Source organism: Electrophorus electricus, chromosome 11 (assembly GCF_013358815.1).
Source record: "Electrophorus electricus isolate fEleEle1 chromosome 11, fEleEle1.pri, whole genome shotgun sequence".
In the NCBI taxonomy this organism is placed as follows: Eukaryota; Metazoa; Chordata; class Actinopteri; order Gymnotiformes; family Gymnotidae; genus Electrophorus; species Electrophorus electricus.
The window spans coordinates 14,508,297-14,529,330 of NC_049545.1; the positions used below are offsets into that span (position 1 = coordinate 14,508,297).

At 39.1% G+C, this 21,034-nt stretch overlaps 2 protein-coding genes across 3 annotated transcripts in view; one reads left to right on the top strand and one right to left on the bottom strand.

The window, feature by feature from the left end:
• Positions 1-20,815, top strand: part of mcph1 (microcephalin 1) — a 32,479-nt gene extending 11,664 nt beyond the window's left edge. For both annotated transcript variants that reach the window (XM_027023881.2, XM_027023874.2), the window contains exons 13-14: positions 16,278-16,515; positions 20,603-20,815. In XM_027023881.2, coding sequence (XP_026879682.2) covers positions 16,278-16,515; positions 20,603-20,655 — 291 coding nt within the window. In that variant the 3' untranslated portion in view covers positions 20,656-20,815. The remainder of the gene's footprint in view (positions 1-16,277; positions 16,516-20,602) is intronic.
• angpt2a (angiopoietin 2a) lies at positions 542-11,384 on the bottom strand. The gene is made up of 9 exons (XM_027023892.2): positions 10,919-11,384; positions 7,258-7,413; positions 6,149-6,270; positions 5,614-5,846; positions 5,152-5,279; positions 4,654-4,755; positions 4,287-4,453; positions 3,184-3,314; positions 542-2,534 (listed from the first exon to the last, which is right to left on the bottom strand). Exons 1-9 carry the CDS (start codon positions 11,171-11,173, stop codon positions 2,374-2,376), a joined length of 1,455 nt encoding a protein of 484 aa, XP_026879693.2. The 5' UTR covers positions 11,174-11,384; the 3' UTR covers positions 542-2,373.
• Positions 20,816-21,034: the final 219 nt, after the last annotated feature.

The following is a 21,034-nucleotide window of genomic DNA, read 5'->3' on the forward strand; positions in this document are numbered from 1 at the left end:
TAATAACAGTCTCTACACACAATCAATGCAATCTATGTTTGATATCTTTGCTTGATGTCCTGCTGACTGCTGTCAGCCTCTAATGCAAGCATTTTAAATTCTTGTTTCTGGGGGTGTTCATCAGTCTTGTGACTGCTGACAGCAGTAGCAAATCATCATCAATGAAAATAAGTTCACTTGGCATCTTCCCTCATGTTGAGGGACAAATCAACTTGGCAACAGATTCCAGATGGAAATACCACAATCCACTCCAAATTTGACTGTCTTAGCTGGCTAAGAAATAACCAAGTTGTCAGTGTTCTATTCATGGTCCTTTAAAACAGGGACACTGTATAAAAGGGGTTATATGATTTGCTTAATATAGTTGTCCATACTCTTGTGTTAAAAAATTTGCACTTTAATCTCTTGGACATAGCCAAAACATCAAAAACTGTCACTGTGGAGTTACCTGTGAACTGTACTGTAAAGTGCTTATTGTGATTTGCTTTACTAAAATTAAGATAATGGGCAAAAACATCAATGTGATTTTTTTTTTCTCTTTTTAATGCATTTTTGACATCAAATAAAATTACATAAACCTTTAAATACACAACTTTAACCATGTGTAATACAAACAAATAAATATTCCTTAACTCCTCACACAAATGTCTTAGCCCAGAGTTGTTAAATGAAACTATAAAACCTTTAGCCTACATTGGACATCACTTGTACTCTAGATTTATACTACGAGCAAAATAATTTATTTTTTTTAACAAATGCCAACTGTGCTTCATAGTTAACAATTATAATGCAACCTAACGAATTTCTGCTGTATGTAACAGATGACAACATAAAATAATAATGCTGAAGATGTAAATGTGATGCAAAGCCATGCCAAAAAGTAGCAGAATGTTTCAGTTAAATTGAAAGTTAAACATCATCATTAATGGTGACAAGCTGCATATAATTCAGAAGAAATTATTTGTGTGAATCCAAAAGGTTGGATGTCTTGAGGCACTAGTGTGATTGGTGTGACATGTGATTGGTTTAGATCTAGCCAACCCTTTGGTGCCCTAGCTGAATTTACTCATTTAGACTTCTGCCACAGATCGTCTGAAGAAAAGCTGTTTGGCTCACTTTTAGTGTACACAGGATTAACAGCAAGTTTGTTTTGTAATAGGTCAGTAGTAAGTTCAAACAAATATAAGTATGCTTTAATTAACCTGAAAAATATACTTTAACAACCTAAACATTACCAAGCATCTGTCCTAATGCCAAATCTCAGATGTATGTGAGACTACAAGTACATCATATGGAGCAAGCAAAAGTTGTAAAGTTTTGTTTTTGTTTGATTACTTCATTAGTGCTAAAAGGTGACTGCTAATGTTATTTCAATTTACACTAGGATATTTTGTTTAAACCAGTGCTTACCCATTTTTAAAAAATATCACCTCATGCGCACTTTATGCCTTTAAATTGCTTCAGGAATATTTCTGTAATGAAATCATGCAAATTAATTAACTGGACCATAGTTGGTTACATGCAGGTACTTGCTATTTTGTTTTTTGACAGAAGATTTATCACAGATGTTTTCTACAAGATTGACTTTGCCAGTTGTAAATAGTTCATTTAAATAGTATAACACTGTTGTATTCCCTAAATTTTGTCTAAGATGATGCTAGCTTTTTTCTAATGGGAAAATCATATCACAGCCAAAAATTACTTTAAACATTCTAATAGTTTGTGATCATGTATCAGGATGTTTATCAGGATTTAAAAAATAAAAGAACTAAAAATGCAAATCATTCAACCTCTGTAAGCAAAAGAGCTTCTTAATTTAGTTTTTTGTTTGTTTTTGTTTGTTTGGTTGGTTGGTTGGGTTTTTTTGCGCTTTGCTTTGTTAATAGAACAAATAGAACACCCACATCCAGGCTGATGTTAAGAACCCATCATCATTTTTCTTTACTTTTGTACCATAGTTGCATTGTCAGTATCAAACCTCATCATTGTAAGTAACTCAGTGATATTGACAGTATGCTCTTAAATATAAATGCTCTAAAATATTCTTTTTTCTGCATTAAGCTGTTTGCATGACAAAAAATGGTTATGCTGCCAGTAAGGCAGCACATTGTGCACTATATGTCTGTGGAGCTTCCTTTAACAACACTTGCCTAGTAGCTTGTATTGCATCCTAGAAGTTTAACACATGTTCTTACAGGTTTTAACTAGCCATTAAGTCTGTAAGTTTCTTTTAAGTGCTTTCTTTGATAAAAGCAGTGCTGTTTTGCCTGAAAATGTGTATAAATGTCAAGCACTTTCCCCTCCATATACAAGATCCTGTATTGGGATTTAAATATTGGAGCCTCATTGCTTCACTGATTCCCCATTTGTTGCTCAGAAGTCTACTGGTCTTATCATCATAGTAGTTGCCTTTAGTGAGTATCCCGAGCCTTTCCAGTAGTACCATTTAATACCATTGAAGCGATTGGTATTCTGCCCTTGCTGATAGTATATTCCGTTGAGATTGGAAGGGCCGCAGGCATCAAACCACCAGCCTGTGGATGTCAAACAAACAAGTGTTCAAACAGATATGTACTGGACATTCCTAGGTTATTCTGTCAGACTTGGAAGGATGTCTGGGTTGTAATGTGGTTAGCTTAAAGGTAGTATAAAATCCTCTCTGTCTTGCATATCTGCCTAGGATGTAACTTTAAACATGTAACACCCAGTCATCACAAACATTCCTGTAAGACACATCCAACCCTGCCTCCAGAGGCCCAGTCATCTGCAGAGCCCCTGCCAGGAGAGCTGAGATAGCACTGGGCTATGAGTGCCCAGCAGTCACAATTGCAGCCAGGGAAAAGCCAAGTGAAAGAGGGGAGAACCTCTACTCAAAGCTCTGTGTGTCTACATTTCCCACACTGGTCATTTTCAGCTTTCACAAGGGGCCAAATTCCCAAAAGAGCTGATCAGTGATTAGGTCCCAGCTAATTTTGCTTGAGTTGTGACCCAGACACAAAAAATGCAAGGCGCCTTTCAACTTCTGCGCATTGTTTTGGAAAAGTGCCAAAGTTCAGAAAAGGGAGCTTGAAGGACCGATCTTGAGAAGTCAGTTTAGATATACAGGGGGCATTTGTGAGCGCCACCAGGACAGTGTTTAGATAGGCCGAAGGATAGAGGCATTTGAAGTCAACCTGATCTTACCTCCTGAGGTTAGTTGTGAGCACTTGCAAACACATTTGTCATTGTCTGCATCCTTTGTGCTAAAATCACTTCCTGGCTGGGCAAGGCTACTGATTTTGCCTGCTGTTCCACTGTAGCCTTTAAGGTGTATCCTGTGTAATTGGAGATGCAGAAATACACAATGTCAGAAGGAAGTCCATAATTACTGTTAAAGAAAAGCAGGGTGAGGGGGGTGCAGTCAGTAAGAACAGATTAAGCTATCAATTCCTTCACACTGGCTTGCTAATGGAAAAACATGCTGGAAGACAAAGAAGAAAAGAGATGCTCTGCTCTGCAGCTTTATCTGTGGATGATCCAGTATAATGTTTTTAAAAAGCCCATCATCCCCATTTTTGGGTTTCCATTATTGAATAAAAACCTCATTTCCTTTTCGCAGTAAAGTCAGGTTATGCATGAAATCAGCCTACAGTCTTTGAATAACCATGACACTCCTGTTCTTTCTCTTTCTCTCCTCTCTCTCTCTCTCTCTCTCTCATGCCCAAATTTCTTTCTTTCTTTTGTTCTTTCTTTCTTTCTTTCTTTCTTTCTTATTTCTTTCTCTCTCTCTCTTCTTTCTCCAGCTCTCTCTCCTCAGTTCCGTCTGTTTTGAGCTTTAAAACAGGCTACAGGAAATCCTTGCTGTTGTCCAGTATATCTGCCTTTCCATTATTGTCAAAGGATTAAAAGTTAGGTGGTGTTGCCTTTAGCTTAGTTTTGTCATGGGGTCAAACAGCAAGGGCCAGGGTAGTTGGCTTTCTTTTTGAGCAATAATAGTATAGACAGCTCTGGGCTGTTGTCCTGTTTTTGTATCTCATAGGCCATAACTGTTTCCAGATGGCAAAATATTTACTTTGGAACATGTACAAGTGCGTGCCACCTCTCATGAGATTTCATGGCCTTATGGGACGGAACGAAGCGGGCTATGAGCAACATGTTTATAAAAGTGCAATTGTGTATATACTCTCGCTCCTCTGCCATTTATCATGACAATCAAAGGAAGTGAATGCAGTTTCCAACTGAACGGACCATGAATTTCAAGTTTGCTTCTAAACATTTGCCAGGTTTGGTCAAGGTCCGTTTCTCACCTGTAGTTCTGCTGTTCGTTGCTAAGGGAAAATTGCTCGTACTGAGAGATGCCTGAATTTCCCTCCCAATCTGTAAGCTCAATCCGGAGGACATTTTGCTGCTCATTGGTCAACTTTGAGATGTATTCATTTCCTAGCCAGTATTCTCCTGATACATCTCCAAAGCCCTTTGAAGGAAAATCAGATGTTTTACATTGATTTGATTTAAATAAGATTGAAATAAGTTGTCACAGCGTAGCTTAGTTTTAACCATTAACTTAAGCATCAGTGAAAATGATGCCCTCCTTGACTGCATGCCTTAAGCAGTGTAGGATGAGGTCAGTAGTTTTCCTTTTCTATTAAGTCACTTCACTGTTCGAAAGCTCACCGTTTTGTACTCTTTCCATGTACGATGAAAGTCAACAAGGCCATTGAATCGCTTCTGCAGTACTGTCCACCCACCTCCCTCTGTGTCCATGTCACAGTAAGCCTAGAAATAGAAGGACTGTCAGTAGCATGTAGTGTGAAAACATTTGAGTGTGTCAAACTTTGTGGCATGCATTTCTTTCACAGTCAGCAAACTTTGTTCTTTTACTTTCTTAGAACAGCAAGATGTCTGTTAAAAGGCTCTTAAATTGCCAGACGTAAATTACTTTCCATGAGAAGTATCTTGGGTCTCTCAACAGAAGCATGTACAAAGCTAACTTTAGCAAGAGAGACTGGCTTTCTTAGAGTGCAGTTAAAGAAATTCCCCCAAAGTCACTCGACTTTTAACATCTGCTTGTTGACACTTATCCAGTGTCAGACATAACTCTGAATTAAGTTAAATTAGGTTTTGTATTTTTCAACTGATGTTCAACAATTTATACTTTTAAATGTTTAATACCTTGATTTGCTCTTTTGTTTCAGGTATAGTAAGTGTGTAGACTCCACTTTCTTTGTTTCCCGACTTGAAGACGGCACTGCAGTCTTTGTACTGTGACGGGGTATCTTGCATCATTGCTGATTGACCAGCTAGATATAGAGAGTATCAGTCAATACTTTTGTTTTTGATTCACACATCCTCATATTTAGGTTGAGGGAAATTGTGTCAGTGCTCGTGAGTGTTCATTTGAGCCAGATCTCTTAAGCTGTATTTAATTGATCCATAACGTTTTTACTTATGGCATGAGAGTAAAAATATGAAAATCTTTATCTTTCTTTGAAGGTGATTAAGCCAGCTAGACCGCTTGAAGAACTTTCTAAGCATTTTTGAACAGGCTCATGGACGGGTATAACACTGTTCCTGAGATCTCTTTCCCCATTCCCGCATGTGTTGAGTGGTTGTTGTGCTGGCACAGTCACTCACGTGTGGGGACGGAGATGGTGTGGATCAGGTTGTTGACAGTCTCCACCAGCTCCTGTTGTTGGACCTGCATGGCTGAGTTGGCGGAGGAGGCCTGCTGCAGCTGTTGCTCCAATTGCTTGATGATGGTGGTCTGCTTCTCCACCAGCTGCTTCAGCTGCTCCTTCTCCTGCTGTAGGGTCTTCAGCTCCTCCTGCCTCTGGCCCTCCATCTCCTCCACACGCTTCTCCAGGAAGCTGTGGGTGGGTAAGAGAGGACCAAGCTAAGAAATCTGCAGAGTACGGCTTCTGTTAAACCTTATGGCTCATGGTGCTAGTTGTGTGTACTGTGTAACATGGGCCACAATTTGTGGCGATCTCTTGGTGCAACTTCTGCTTAAGAGTCACAAATGCCAAGATGTTATGAAGATCTCAGAATACAAAATTTGAGGAAAGGATAATATTTTGTCATACAATGTGTGGCAAAATTTAAAAAGTATTTGAAAGAATGTGTAAAAATGTTTTGTGTCACATTCCCATAGGTCAAGAACACTTCTCACCTGTTTTTTTCATTCAGTTTGTTTATTTCATTTGTTTGCAACAGCATCTCTTTTTCCAGTTTATTTGTCGAGATTGAATTCTCAAGAAGCTGAAGTTCAAGCCGAGTTGTTTGGTTTATAACCTAAAGATAAAAAAGACAGTGTTTCCCACAGAAAGTACTTTAGATAAGCTTAAGTATTAATTGTAACAGCCTTGAAGAGATGAGCTATTAAGTGAAGTATTTGGCAGGGCCTGAACTCCTGAAAGCTTATGTAATTAAGGCCATGAGATCTTTAAGGATTTATTTTTGTTTTCACGACCATTCATATTCACTCAGTAAAGACCTCACTCAGTATGACTCTGTCTTGAAGGTGTTCTTCCAGTTGAGGTATCAGTACATAAAGTGTCTGCCTATCTTGGTTAGAAAAATAGTGTATTATATATAATGCATTTTGGCAGTTGCACTAAACCCCCCCCCCCCCCAAGAATTGTCTGCCCTAGAACCAGTTCCACAGTTCATTGTAAAACACTTGAAAGGTTTATAGTTGCTATCACATACCAATGTTTACCAGTGATGATATAACAATTTAGGCTTTCACTCGTTACTGATGACCCCATCATGAACAGTTACATAACAGGTGGCATTGTTGGCTCCATGAGCTGTGATGTGTGGTAGGACAGTGGCAGGTCAGTGGTTAAGGTAGTTGACTTGTAATCGGAAGGTTGCTGGTTCAAGCCCCACCGCTTAATTGTAAGTAGGGGACTGTTCACATATTACTTTGTATGTCAGAGTGCAGTCCATCGTAGCCTTTGATGAATGGGGGAAAAAAATCAGTCAAATTTCCATAAAAGAAAGAAAAGTGGTAGGGGAAGGTGGAGCCAATCTGGCTGAAAAGAGATCTGTATGCCTACACATTGTCAGCAAAAATTTCTAATCAGTGTATTGTCCACAGGCCATTTGTCTATGAGGCTGACTGGGTTTATGACCATGACAGGATAAATACACAAGAGCATTTATCAAGCAAATACATAGGTCTTCACTGTTGTGCAGTTTTTGACCAGGTTTTCAAAGTCAGCATTTAAGTCTGTTGACCATTACACATTATGAAGGTGCCAGTAGAACACCCACCTGGGCCTCAACGCTGGTGAGCTTGCGTGTCTGCTCTGCCGTCTGAGTCAGGAGGTTGGCGCCGATCTCGATCATGGTCGCCGTGTGGTTGTGCACAGCCTCATGCTGAAACTGGGCCATGTCTTGTCTCAGGCTCTCCTGGATGTAGCTCTCCAGCTGTGGAAGGGATCAGACGCAGAGGCTCAGGCTGAGACACAGGAGGCCAGCCGTGGGCGCACTAAAACAGGATCTCTTATATGCTTTGGCTGGGCCACAATCTTAACCTAATCCGGTGTGGTGATACATTGCAGAGTTTTTTTTTCTGTCTTTGTTCTTCCTAATATGTATCGCTATTGTATTCAGTCATAGAACTACAGTTTTGCAGATGGAGCTTGGTCCCCAGAGAGGCTGCTTAAAGAATCAAGAATATGTATAGGAAATGCAGTCGCTATCTTTAAGACATCTGGCAGGAACATCTAACTCCAATCACTGTGGATTACTATCACTGTTGATGACTATAGTGCATTTTTAGCAGCTACAATAATTGCCCTTAATAAAGCACACAGGCTTTTGAATAGAAATGTTATATCACCAAATTTCCCCCCATAAATTTTACAGACATATTTCCCCCTACAAGACTCTCATAGAAAACAGAGCATTTCTACAACATGATTTCTGTTTCTTCTTTTAAGCACTCATGGCTGAATACTGTCATATGTTGTATTGCCATGATAAAAGGAGAGCTGCTTAGAATATAAGCAAGTCCTTTTTTTTGTTAGCAATTTGGGCTAAATCACAGTGGTGCTCATTGAAGATAGCGGCAAGTTTGTTCTGGTTCAAAGAGTTTTAATATGCTGCAGAGCATATTAACTGTCAGAGCTCATTGAGAAGCAGTAATTGGATCTTGTACTAAAAAGGTCATAACCCTTTTCAAATAGACTCTTAATGCCAAATGTGTCTTGACTTTCAATGTGCTCGATCTTCTCAGCTTTACAGAAACACATGCTTTTGGCAGGCATATTTTTTCCTTCTTGGCTGATGGACATTAAATTACTTTTAGTTTACTGAGGCTTTGCATGATCTTCATAAACTGTCACTATGCACACAGGTGGTGGTGATATTTAAGTGTCTTGGATAGTTAGGTTGTGGTTAACCATAAATATTCAAAGCCTTGCTGGACAATTTTTGTGTGATCAAAACTTCAGGATGGAAATAGATTACTACCTAACATGTTACCATAACGGTCCATGCTAAATGATCTCATTTTTTGTCTGCCATAGAAACCAGGATTCTTTATGGAACCTACTGAGAATGTTTAATTTCTGCTGGTGCTTTGTATGGTGTTGATATAAATTTGCCTATTACCAGCTTTTTAAGTCCCTTTTAAAGTTGTAATTTATTCATTGAATGTGAATCTGGACATTAGCATTTAAAGCTTTTTGTCTCTTTCCCTTTTTAATAGACCTACATGATTATTCAAAAGCATCTTATGTAAGAATTTCCTGAGGGCAAAAGCAAATTAATCAAAATATAATTCCAAGCTGCTGCGAGCCTGTGTGCATCACAGCGGGATGGAGCACGAATGGTGTTCATTGGGCCCTCACGCTCTTCCTGAGAGGCAGTTCTACGCTCAAACAAACAGGATGGACATGACGAGTGACAAGTTGCATCCTCAATGAAAACATTTCTGTAACGTGACAGTGGGGGAAACATCAGAGTGGCCTTGTTGTGCGCCTTCTCCCCAGTGTTTGCATTATTTGAATTAAAGCATTCCAGAAGGCAGGTTATCTCCTATTGCAGTTTGGGAATATTTAATTCTTCCTTGTAAAGTAATGGCAAATGCAACGACTTTGGCAATCAGTGCTATTTTGGTTTGTCTTCCTTTCTGTAGTTCCATCTTGCTTGTTTTGTGGAACACAAACGCACATGGAGGCTGTGCCCTTGGAACTGCAAGCAGGACATTCCATTGACTGTGAATGATCTAATCAGGTGTTTGTGCCATTTATGCCAGCAGGAGTTCCATTAGGAAACGCTCTGTTTACATGAAAGTGTGACCACAGAGCGACACATTTTACCATCACCGCAGCGCAATATAGAGTCTCTAATGAATCAAAAATGCCAAGAGTGAGATTCTGTGGCATAACTTTACAGCCAGATGAGGGCCAATGCTTTCCTGTGACCTTGACTTACAGATCTCGAAAGCACTACTTAGAGGAAGTGCCTTTCCTCTGAGTTTACAGATAATGTCAGTAAACTGTCAACCTTGCAACCTAAAGGAAATGATGCTATAAAATTTATATACATTGTTTTTCCTCCATTCCCCACATTGTTTTTTCCCCCTAATAAACCTTGCATAATGGTATTTATGATGGTATTTTTGTCACTATTTTCAAGGTGCATAAAGATTTTAGTTTGTTAGGCATCTTAGTTTTCGAAGTATTTTCATGTTATTGTGTCAGCTTTCAAGTACATTTTGACAAGCACAAGTCGGGTTTTTTCCCCTTGGTGATAACACACTTGACTGTTTGTTTAACAGCTTTAACAAAAGCAATTTCACACACTGAACTGCAACAGATTCAGTTTATTTTATTTTTATTCTCTGTACTTCACGAGAGTGTTATTCAGCAGAGTGTCATCTATTATACTGAAGCAATTTAACATGTACCATTTTGAGCTTCTGTATGTGCACCTGAAATCAAAAATTGGTCAGATTAAAATTAAGGAGGAACCTATCTGTAGGTATACAGTTAACTGATGGCTAGAGTTCTGTGACATCTTGTTTGCATTGTACAAGCTTTATTTGCAGGCCAAGTGGTCTTTGTCACTGAGGAATCTATAGGCTTGCTTCATAAGTTGGGTCGAATTGAAAGTCTCATTCCTCAGTTTTGCGAATGAGTTCATGCAAATGCATACACAAAGTGGAATTTTCTGTAAATTCTGTAAGTATTCTGTAGGATTTTGTCACTATTCCTGAGAAGTATAACCATATCTGCTATAGTGAAATCTTTCTTGCTCCAGTCTTTTATTTTAAAATATGGCATTTTCATAGAGAACATACAGCAGTTTGAATAGTTCTGAAACTTCTGTTATGTTACCCCCCCCCCCCCCCCCAACTAGTATGGGGGTGAGGTCCAATGGGATTTTAAAATCCTTGGTGTGTTGTCTGTTCATTCATTACATTTTTCAATTTCATGAATTCACACGTATGTTCTGTTTACATATGACCTAGTATACCTGTCTTTGGATGCTGAACTGCAAGTCCTGTCCTTTACTACCCTGATTCAGTTAAACAGATGGTTTATGCTTGAGTCCTTAGCTTCAGTATAAAAAAAACTATATCTCCTCTAAGCATGTTCATTTTTTCTTCATAGAGTTCCATAATATACTAGTTCATAATGAAATGTTGAACAGCCATCCTCATCTTCCAGGATGTCAGACACGCCATGGAAAGAAATGCCTTTCAGTCATGAAAATGCATACCTTCCCATTATTAATCCACCACAGTGAACTCTGATGTAAATAGCACAATTTTAAGAAATCCAGTAAACACTTCTGTTATAACCTTCTTATTAGTCGCATAGCAGGTGCAAACTGCCGCCCTGTCTCCTCCTCCTCTACAGAATGTCATGTCGCACAGTGAAACTAAACAAGTCTGAATATTCTGTGATGAATGAGACTTTACCTTCAGCAGCCACTGTGTGTTGTTCTCCATTATGCTCTCTAGTTGCTCCAGTCTCTGGACCGACTGTTCATATTCAGCTGGATCATCCCTCTGTGCCAGGTTGGTGTAGCTGCTAGATGGACAGCCCTCCTGCTCTGGGAGGAGAAAAGTGTAGCTACACGGCCCATTCTGAATCTGATACTGCTTCTTGCCTGTTGAATACCCTCCTCCCATGGTGAAACAGATGCTCAAATAGATTATCCCAGCGTTCAGCATTTTTCTTCTAAACAAAGATTTGTTTTTCACCTCTTGTGTTAGAGTTTCAGAAGTTTAAATGCTGATCTCTTTTGTACTGTGCCCGCATGGATCTCCCTGTCCAAGATTCTCTCTTCGCTGAGCTTAGGTTTCATTTATAATGCCGTCAAAAGCAGGAGGTGGAGACAAATGTCAGCGTGTAGTAGTAGAGCGTCACTCAGCAGGTCGCCCACTCTCCCCTTCATCACTCTGGGATCGTCTGAGCTGCCGTGTTCCTGTGGCCACGGGAACGGGGCCGAGGCCCCTCCCCTGGACCGACCCTCCTTGCTGAGCAGAGCAGCCTGAGAAGCTTTTTAGCCAGACAGGAGCAGTGGCACTAATTAAACACTTCCTGCTGGATGCTCCTTCACAACTCCAGAGAATGCCCAAACACTGGGATCAGGCCCATGGGAGATGAGAGGACAACAATGGCAGTATTTTGTGTTTTTCTTTGAGACTGCCAAGCAAAAAAAGCTCCTCAGGATGCAGCTGTCTTGCTCAAGCAGCTCAGCTTCAGCACTGGCTACGATGAGACCACCTTCCCCACCGCACCCACACCTTTTCTATGGAACCACAGATTCCATGTTATCATTAGCAGGATAGTGGTGTAATCGAGATGTTTCAGTTATTCCTCACATAATTTTGATTTCTTGATTGCTTTCAAAATTCACTGGATTCTATTTCCTGTGATAGTGTACTGTTTCAGGAACATGTTATAGAAGAAAAGCCCAAATGCAGTTGTTTATAATGGCAGACAGCTATCTGGCTTTCATTCAGAAGTCATTTATTAAGCATTTCTCATGTTATCTTAATATGATTCCTTATCTCTAGTAATGCATTAGTTAAAAATATTTCATCATAAGTTCACAAAATGGTTGTTATGGTCATACTTGCATTTTTCCCAGTAATGTTTTTTTCTTTTCTCAGTCCTTGATTCACATATTTACAGATACTTCTTTTAAACGTACTTATGCAGTTGGTATGGAGTAAAGTTGCCAGTTAAGAATATTTGACCTAAATCTGTTTAGTACAATTTAGGTAAAAATATATTTTTGAGTTAAAAAAAAAAAGATTTACTGAAATGCTTTTCACTTCAGAGGTGGACTTAAATGCACATAAAAATATTGCTGAGAACTCTACAGGAAGATAGTAATGTAAAAAAGAGGGACTTACATTATCGTAGCAAGCCTAAAATGAATTCTAATCTGTTCAGTTTAAAAGTTACTTTAACATCACTCCTTTGAAATCACAAGTTTTTACGTTTGTCATAAATTTTTAAACACTCTTGGATTGCATAGGCATGGCAACCTAGGGAGCAGTGGACCATCAGAAAATCTCCTTGCTAACAATCATAGCACATAGCCTATAAAGCTGACATGACGGATGAGGAACGCAGGTGTCATGGGGAGGAAATAATTCCGCTCAGAGGATGTTTTGTTCTTAACCCCTTGGGGGGTCTTTTCAGAACAGACATCACCATAGTGCTCCTGTGGCTTTAGGCGTCACTTCCATTAACACCTGAGAGGACATTTTTCTGTGACCAGCATCAACACTTTCCATTTGATCTACGTCATGGCTTTTGTGGAGAAGTTATTTTGCCCTCCGGTGTGAACATTGTGCTTTTACAGCAATTGTGGGATGGTCATGTCCAGTATTTAACCTGTTCTTTAACACACACAGTCCATAAGAGCCCTTGAAATTGCCCCTTGGCAAAAGCAAAAATTCTGCATTCAAACCTTCTACTGTAACACGGGTAAATAATGCTCTTACAACAAAACCCTAAAAAGGGACTGTTCTGAAGACAGATGGAAGTACTGAGGAAACGACGTCCTGGAAGTGTGCTGAAAGTGGCTGATGAACAGAGAGGAAGATGCCAGTATCAAAGGAGAGGCGCACATGCCGTGGTTCAGGTGCTCGGTCTGAATCACCTTCCTCCTCCTGTGTTGTACGTGGGAGGCTGCTGTTTGCTTTGCTCGTTTCATGTTGAAAGGAAGCTATGCGAGGAAGGAAATGACACAATGTCCTTCTTTTTCTTAAACAGAGTTTAAAACATTCAAAGTGCTGTCTCTTTAATTTGGATCAGGAGATTTGTCATTGCCCGGTTCAGGAATCTATTTTTTTCCTGTGATTTAGCAGGAGACCACTGATATGCTAAATCTGTGACAACAAACAGGCTTGTTAATTCCAGTAGCTTTTGTCTTCAGAATTAAATTTCTGAATTGATTTACAAATGTCTTCTGAGCCATTTCAAGATTGCCTGCAAATTCTTCCAAAAAAAGAAACATGCAATCACCTAATGCTTCAGTATTTCTAGGTTTATAGTCAATATGTTTTTTGTTTTTTGTTTTTTTTCCAGTTATCAAGCTGTATCAAGTATGGAGGGTGGTGTGGGAATGAATATGCTGAATATGGATTGTAAGGTCATTGAAATAAGTACAAGTTTGAGGGGGGTTTTTTGTTTTTGTTTTTTTAAATGTTATTTCTAAAGACAGAAGTTATCATTCATTGCTAATGTTTTTGAAATGCTAATCCAGTCATAGTAATTTTATGTACCTTATCTACTATAAGCAGAACAGTTTAAAAGCCACAATAAACAGCCTTAGTTTTTACTGTTGCTGTGCATGGAGCCCTGCACCAGGCATATTTGTTAACCAGAGCAGATTGTCCCTTTCAGCCTTGCCGCTGACCCGTGATGGTCGTGGGGCATATGGGGGCCTCTCCCCTCCAAGATCCCTCCATAGCAGCGTGAATGTGTCAACCATGCCAATTCGAAATGCCTGTACACTAGCACCATTCAGAGCAGCCTGCACGGATCAGAGAACGAAGAGCTGAAACAAGGCACAGACAGCACGTCACATGTGATCTTTGATGTGTTCCGCCTTTTGGCTGCAAACTGAGAGCTGTGGCAGCCAGTGTCTCAAAACCTCTATATACCTAGCACAATGGAGGTCCCATAATCCACTGTTTGCTTTATCTGATTTTAAAGGATTGGCATATATGCGGAATGGATTCAGTGTACATTGTACTTTTTGTTTTGATGTTAAAATTTGTTAACTGGTTAGTGTTTAAAAGATGACCTTTGTTAGTTTGTCTGAAGCCTTCAGATTTGAATTCTGGAGGAAGATTTTGCAGTCATATAAAGCATATTGGCAGGTACATCTTGAGTATTATTACCATGCATCTAGTATGGTCCTGTTACTACTCAGACAGCAGCAGTAGTGACAGATTTCACTAAGCTCTTTATAATGTGTAATAGCAACATACCTCATCATAATATCTGCAAGTGTTTAGCAGGTGTGCTTAAGTGTTTGTTGTGCAAACCGTGCTCTGTAAGTGATTGGAATTTTCATTCAGGCAGCAGTGGGCTGCTTTCAAAGGATTAAGCTTATTGCTCAGCTTGTATTTACTAATGCTGGATTTAGGCCTTAAACACTGAATGGCAAGAGTTAAAGTGCATTTGTTCAGAAATTTCCTGCATTTTGCTTGGTTTCCGTGTATAGTTTTGAAATACTGAGGGAAAAAAAAAAAATGCCCGAGGTATACACTGTGTACACAATTATTAGGCAAGAGAGTATGTTGTCCATATCATAATTTTTATGCATATTTTCCAACTCCAAGCTGTATAAACTTCAGTGCTTATTGGATTTAAGCATATCGGATGATATGTATTTGTGTAATGAGGGAGAGTGTGTCCTAAGGAGATGAACACCCTATATCAAGGTGTGCATAATTATTAGGCTGCTTCTTTTCCTCAGGCAAAATAGGCCAAAAAAGAGATGTAACTGACTTTGAAAAGTCAAAAATTGTAAAAGGTCTTTCAGAGGGATCCAGCACTCTTAACATTGCTAAGATATTGGGGCGTGATCACAGAACCATCATGCGTTTTGTTGCAAATAGTCAACAGGGTCACAAGAAACATGTTGAGAAAAAAAGACGCAAATTAAGAGAAGAATCAAATTTGAAGCGACCAGGAACCCATTATCCTCCAGCGCTGTCACATTCCAGAACTGAAACCTACCTGGAGTGCCCAGATTTTTCAGAGGTTTTATGAACTGCTGACAGACGAGATGGATCGACAAGCAATCCATGGCTGGACAAGCACAGAGCTCCACTTCGACGCGTGTGCCAGCAAGGTGCAAGTGGGGTGCTGCTATGGGCTGGTTTTATTAAAGATGAGCTAGGTGGACCTTTTCGGGTTGAAGATGGACTCAAAATCAACTCCCAAACCTACTGCCAGTTTTTTGAAAACATTCTCTTGAAACAGTGGTACAGGAAAAAGTCTGCATCTTTCAAGAAGAACAGATTTTTATGCAGGACAATGCTCCATCGCATGCATTGAAGTACTCCACTGCGTGGCTAGCCAGTAAAGGCCTTAAAGATGAAAGAATAATGACATGGCCCAATTCCTCACATGATCCAAACCCTATTGAGAACTTGTGGGCCCTTCTTAAACAGAAGATTTACAGTGAAGAAAAACAGTGCAGCTTTCTGAACAGTGTCTCCAAGGCTGTGGTTGCTGCTGCACATAAAGTTGATCGTCAACAGATTAAGAAATTTACAGACTCCATGAATGGAAGGCTTATGACAGTTATTGAAAAGAAGGGTAGCTACTGTATATTGGTCACTTTAAAAAAAAAATGTTTTTGTTTATTTGTAAATTTTGAGTTGTTTGTTATTCTCACTTTAACTTGAAATGAACAAGTGTGATGGGAAAATTTCTGTTTTTCATTTACTTGCAAAATAATTTTGCACACTAATAGTTAATTAATAGGTCAATAATTATGCACACATAGATATTCTTCTAATAATGTCAAAACCTTACTTTTTACTTTATTAAATATTCAGGTTTGAGGTTTATTAACATTTTGGATTGACCGAGAGAACTGTAGTTGTTCAATAATAAAATTTATCCTCAAAATTACAACTTGCCTAATAATTGTGCACACAGTGTACTCTACAGTGTACTCTAACTCTACAAGCGTACTTCAGCAGAATATTTGGGGCATTTGTGTCAAGGCTGCAAAACCTATACTTAAAAACCTAGTATTTATATGGTATAACAAAGACTTTGCTGTGTTCCTTACAGATATGCCGACTGCAACAGCATCTGTCAGCTGGGGAGCACCAGCAAGACCTGTTCCAGAATCAGCCAATCATGTTTGTGTCGCTGCTGTCCAAGCCGCCCTGCCACAGTCTAGGGGAGCTCATCCAGCTCTGCGGGGGGACGGTGTGCCGGACTATCCGGCAAGCTGGCCTCTGCATTGGGGAATACAAGGGCAAGAAGCCTGAGGGGACCAAGTGTCTGTCAGAACAGTGGATTCTAGGTAAGGATATGGATTAACGTGGATTTTTACAGAAGCCAAAGGAACATGTACAAATCAGCAAAAGTTGGGAAGGTATGGTGAATGCAAATAAAATAAGAAAGCGGTGACCTCTAAATATACTTTGACTTTGTATTTCGTTGCAGACATTATGTACACAAAATATTTTATGTTTTATCTGGTCATCTTTTTTTCATTTGGAAATGTGAATCCATTCCTTCCATTTAGGCCTGTATCATAGTCCAAAAAAAGTTGGGACAGGGTCAGCTGTACAGATAATAATGACGTAAAATATTTAATGATGTGATTTGAAACAGGTGACTAATCATGATGTGGGACAAAATAATCATCCAGGAAAGGCCTAAGCCTTCACATGCATTGTTTGAAAGCAATGTTTCTCAAAGAAAGATGGGAAGGGATTGGATTATTCCTGCAGTGCATAATGTGATCAGAAGATTTCAAAAATCTAGAAGAATTTCAGTGAAAAAAGGGAAAGAGCACAAGTCTAAGCTGAATAACCATGATCTCTGATCCTTCACATGTCACTGATATAACCACATAGGCTCAGGATTACTTTAGCAAACACTATGATATGTAGTTACATCCTCAAGTGCCATTTACAACTTTTACTGAGCCAAAAGGAATCTTATGTTAACCGTGTCCAGAAGTGCCATCGACGTCTCTAACCTCGGTGGCATCTAAGATGGACCTTCCCACAGTAGAAATGTGTAATGTGGTCAGAAGAATCGATATTTCAAGTCGTTTTTGGAAGAAATGGATGCACTGTGCTCCAGACCAACGAAGAAGAGGACCATCCAGACTGTTACCAGCAACGAGTACAAAAGTCGTTATATTGGGTTGTGTCCGTAACTTTGGCCGAAGTAAAACTGTTGATCAGTATTGTACTTGTACTCATTAAAAAAAAAATTCTAGGTATCAACAATAACTCCTTTATCTAGCAGTATCTTAGTACAATGGTGTCTTTTACACTAATGTACTGTCCAGGATGCATTATATGAGTAGATGATAAAGCCGTTTTGTCAGTCAGTCTGGATAAAAGCATCTACTAAGTGCCGTAAATGTAAACTTGGGGAGGTGCTGTTGAGCAGGTGATGGAGTAGGTTGGAAAGTCAGGAGCTATGATGATATTTTTAATCAAAGTTTTTTGGCACTATTCAGGAAAAAAGAGGCACTGGATGATTGTATGAACGTGTAACATGTACCTCTGGAACTTTTGTATTATTCTTGGGTAAATGGCCAAAAATTTGCATCAGTACACATACACAGGCAAGAACATTGCTAACAGGCTTAGCACTACTGGTAGGAGTCACTCGATGGCCTCAGAGCTGGCAGATGTGAAGGCCGAGATTCTCTCAACTTTGAAAGAAGATATAACTGTTAAGCTTAACTGTTATTAAGGTAATTAACTGTTGAATTTGACGGTATTAAGGAAGAGAGATGGGTTGTGAAGGAGGAAGTTATTGCTATTACTCTGCTTCATACAGATGAGGAAGCTATGAAAAAAATCCATTAGCGATTTGGAGCACGGCCTTTCCACAACCTCAGATGAGGTTACGAAATGGCAAACGACCTTATGCCTGCTCGGGCTAGAAGTAGCCCAACTGCAAGAAAAATGTCTTGATATGGAAGGGCGAATGAGGAGAGTGAAAATTCACATATTAAATGTTGCAGAGAGGCCGGGCTTGAGTTCTCCTGTCTACATTTCAAAGTTGTTTAAAGAAGTCCTGCATATGAAGAGGGATGTTATTTTATATCTGTTGCATTGCAGCCTTCAGCAAAGGCTGCCAGGTGGCAGACCTCATGTCACGTGGCTGAGCTACACTATTATCAGGACTGCGTGGAGATCTTATGCAGAGCTAGAGAAGCTGGCCCCCTGCAATATGGTTGGGAGAGGATCTCCATATATCTGGATTATCCTTCCAGCATGGTGTGTGCCCGATCCACATATACTGAAGTCAGGAATCTGCTTCTGGATCCAATGATGTTTGTTTCAGCATCTTCTATCCAGCTAGACTTTGCATCACGTACAGTGGGTCTGAAGAAGAGTTTCAGGATCCATTGGAAACAATGGGTTATGTGAAGTCCAATGTCATTTAGACTGAACTGGTACAGTAAGTTTGATCTGTCTCTGAGCCTAAATGGTGATACTGGAATATGCTACTTTATAGATGGATAAGTGAAAGATTGCACTTTTGAGTTGACCTCTTCAGGTAGAGCTTAAGCTCGAGAAAGATGTTATGGAGCAATATTCCAATGTCTTGATTTGTTTTGTGCCACAGTGTTGTCACTATGCATGTTTTGTTCTCATGCATTCTTTTTATTTGTATTTTTTATTCTGTGTAAACAGCAGAACAACCTGTTGGAACTATCTCTTCTTAACAAGCACTTTAATGTGTGGATATTGCTATGTAGTGTTTATACGTCACCTTGTTATGTTGGAAACAAACTACACCTAATGTCAAGACTTCTGTTTCTTTGTGCCACAGTGAGCTAATGACATGGCATTTATTCAGTGACCTTATATGAATAATGTACATCCAAATCACAGACGTGCAGGTTGCCAGTTAAAATTTGTGAGCTGGAATGTAAAATCTTTAAACCAGCCTGTCAGAAGTAGTAGAGTTCTATCCCACTTGAAACAGCTTGGGGTACGAATTGCCTTTCTACAGGTGATGCATCTGGGCCCACCTTATCACTTCAGATTGAGAGATGGATGGGTGGGTCAGTTATACCACTCCACTTTTAACTCAATCAAGGGGATCAGCAATAATTAACAAACTGGTTCCTTTTGTTATGTGTTAAGTGTGGAGGCCGATGTAGCAGGCAGATATGTTATAGTAACAGGCAGACTGTATAATACCCTAGGCATTCGTGTTAATGTCTATGCACCAAACTTGGATGACAGTTCTTTTTTTTTCTTTTTTTTTACAAATCTCTTTTCCTGACTTACCCAATATGGATACACATCATGTTATTTGGGGGGGGGGGGGGGGGGGGGGACATGAACTGTGTGCTTTCATCTTTGGATCAAAGCTCATCTGCCCATTTTGCCCCTTCTAAAGCAACTAATTCAGTCAAACTTTTTCTTGGCACATATGGTGGGCCTGAGGTTTGGTGGTTTCATAAACCTATATCGAACAACTATTCTTTTTTTCTCAGGTGTTGATAAAACATACTCTCGTATAGATTACTTTTTTTTTTTTAATAAAAACCTTATACTCTTGATTGTAAGTATTATGCCATTGTGATATCTGATCATGCCCCATTAACAATGACTTTATACATTCCAACCACGCACCATTCTAAACAACTAAACAAACTATTTAAACAACTTATTTTCTTATGAATGTTTTATTATTTCATAGGAAATATTTCTGTTTCTGGAATATAATACCACCCTGGGAATATCCCCCTCAACTATTTGGGAATCAATGAAGACATATTTATAAGGACAGATAATTTCCTACTCCTCCTTCATTAGGAAAAAAATCAAACAGATTTTTGAGAAACCTTGAGAAACTAACAGATGATATTTTCAGGCTAGACAGGGTAATGGCAGAGTCTCCATATCAAGATTTGTATAAACAGTGACTTATGCAAACAGAATATAATCTCTTATCTATTAAACAGGCTGAAAATGTGATTAATAAAATTCAGTATTAAATATATGAACATTCCAAAAAGACTGGGAGGATCTTCACATCAATTACGCCAAAAGACAGCAAATCAGTCTATAGCAGAAATAATTGATGAATCGGGTGTATAACAGGTGGATCACTCATGGATTAATAAGTGCTTTTTCAACTTTTACTCTAAATTTTATACTTCAGAATCATGGATGGGTGTCTGCTGTAATTGTTTTAAGATAAGCACCCCCCTCCTTAGTAAAACAATGTGCTTTATATTGTTTTCAGTGTAATACAAGTAAAACAGAATTTACAAAGTACTGTGTTCACTTATGATTTTAACATTGTCCCAACCTTTTCTGATTTGTGGCTGTATGATGGTGTAAGGTACAGTGTATGGTAATATCCTTCTAACAAAGCTGTAATTTCTGGTTATTTTCCAGATTGTGTGACACATCTTGTGCTTCTCCCACATGACAAGTATATTTTGGACTGAAAAAGCAGATGTAATGGATTCCTGTGAATCATATGGAAATTTGTTAATTTTTTAACTCAGTAGAGTATGTATTCAGCTTATTGCTGGTGTTTGTTTTGATAACCCTGTTTTTGTGTTAACATTTCTTGAGTTTTGTAAAAGTTTTGTAAATAAAAATAAAACGCTAAACTGGTATGTATGCCAGTAATCATATTTATTGGCATAGAGCACAGGGTCTGACTTAAGTTAATCAGAAATATATTGTATATGATTTCTATATGACTTCTGAGCAAAGGCCACGGGCCACCCCCTTGATACGTACAGTCATGGTACGGTATTAGTTATTTAATACACGTTTTAATGCACATTTTCCTATTATACAGAGCGCGGACTTTCTCTT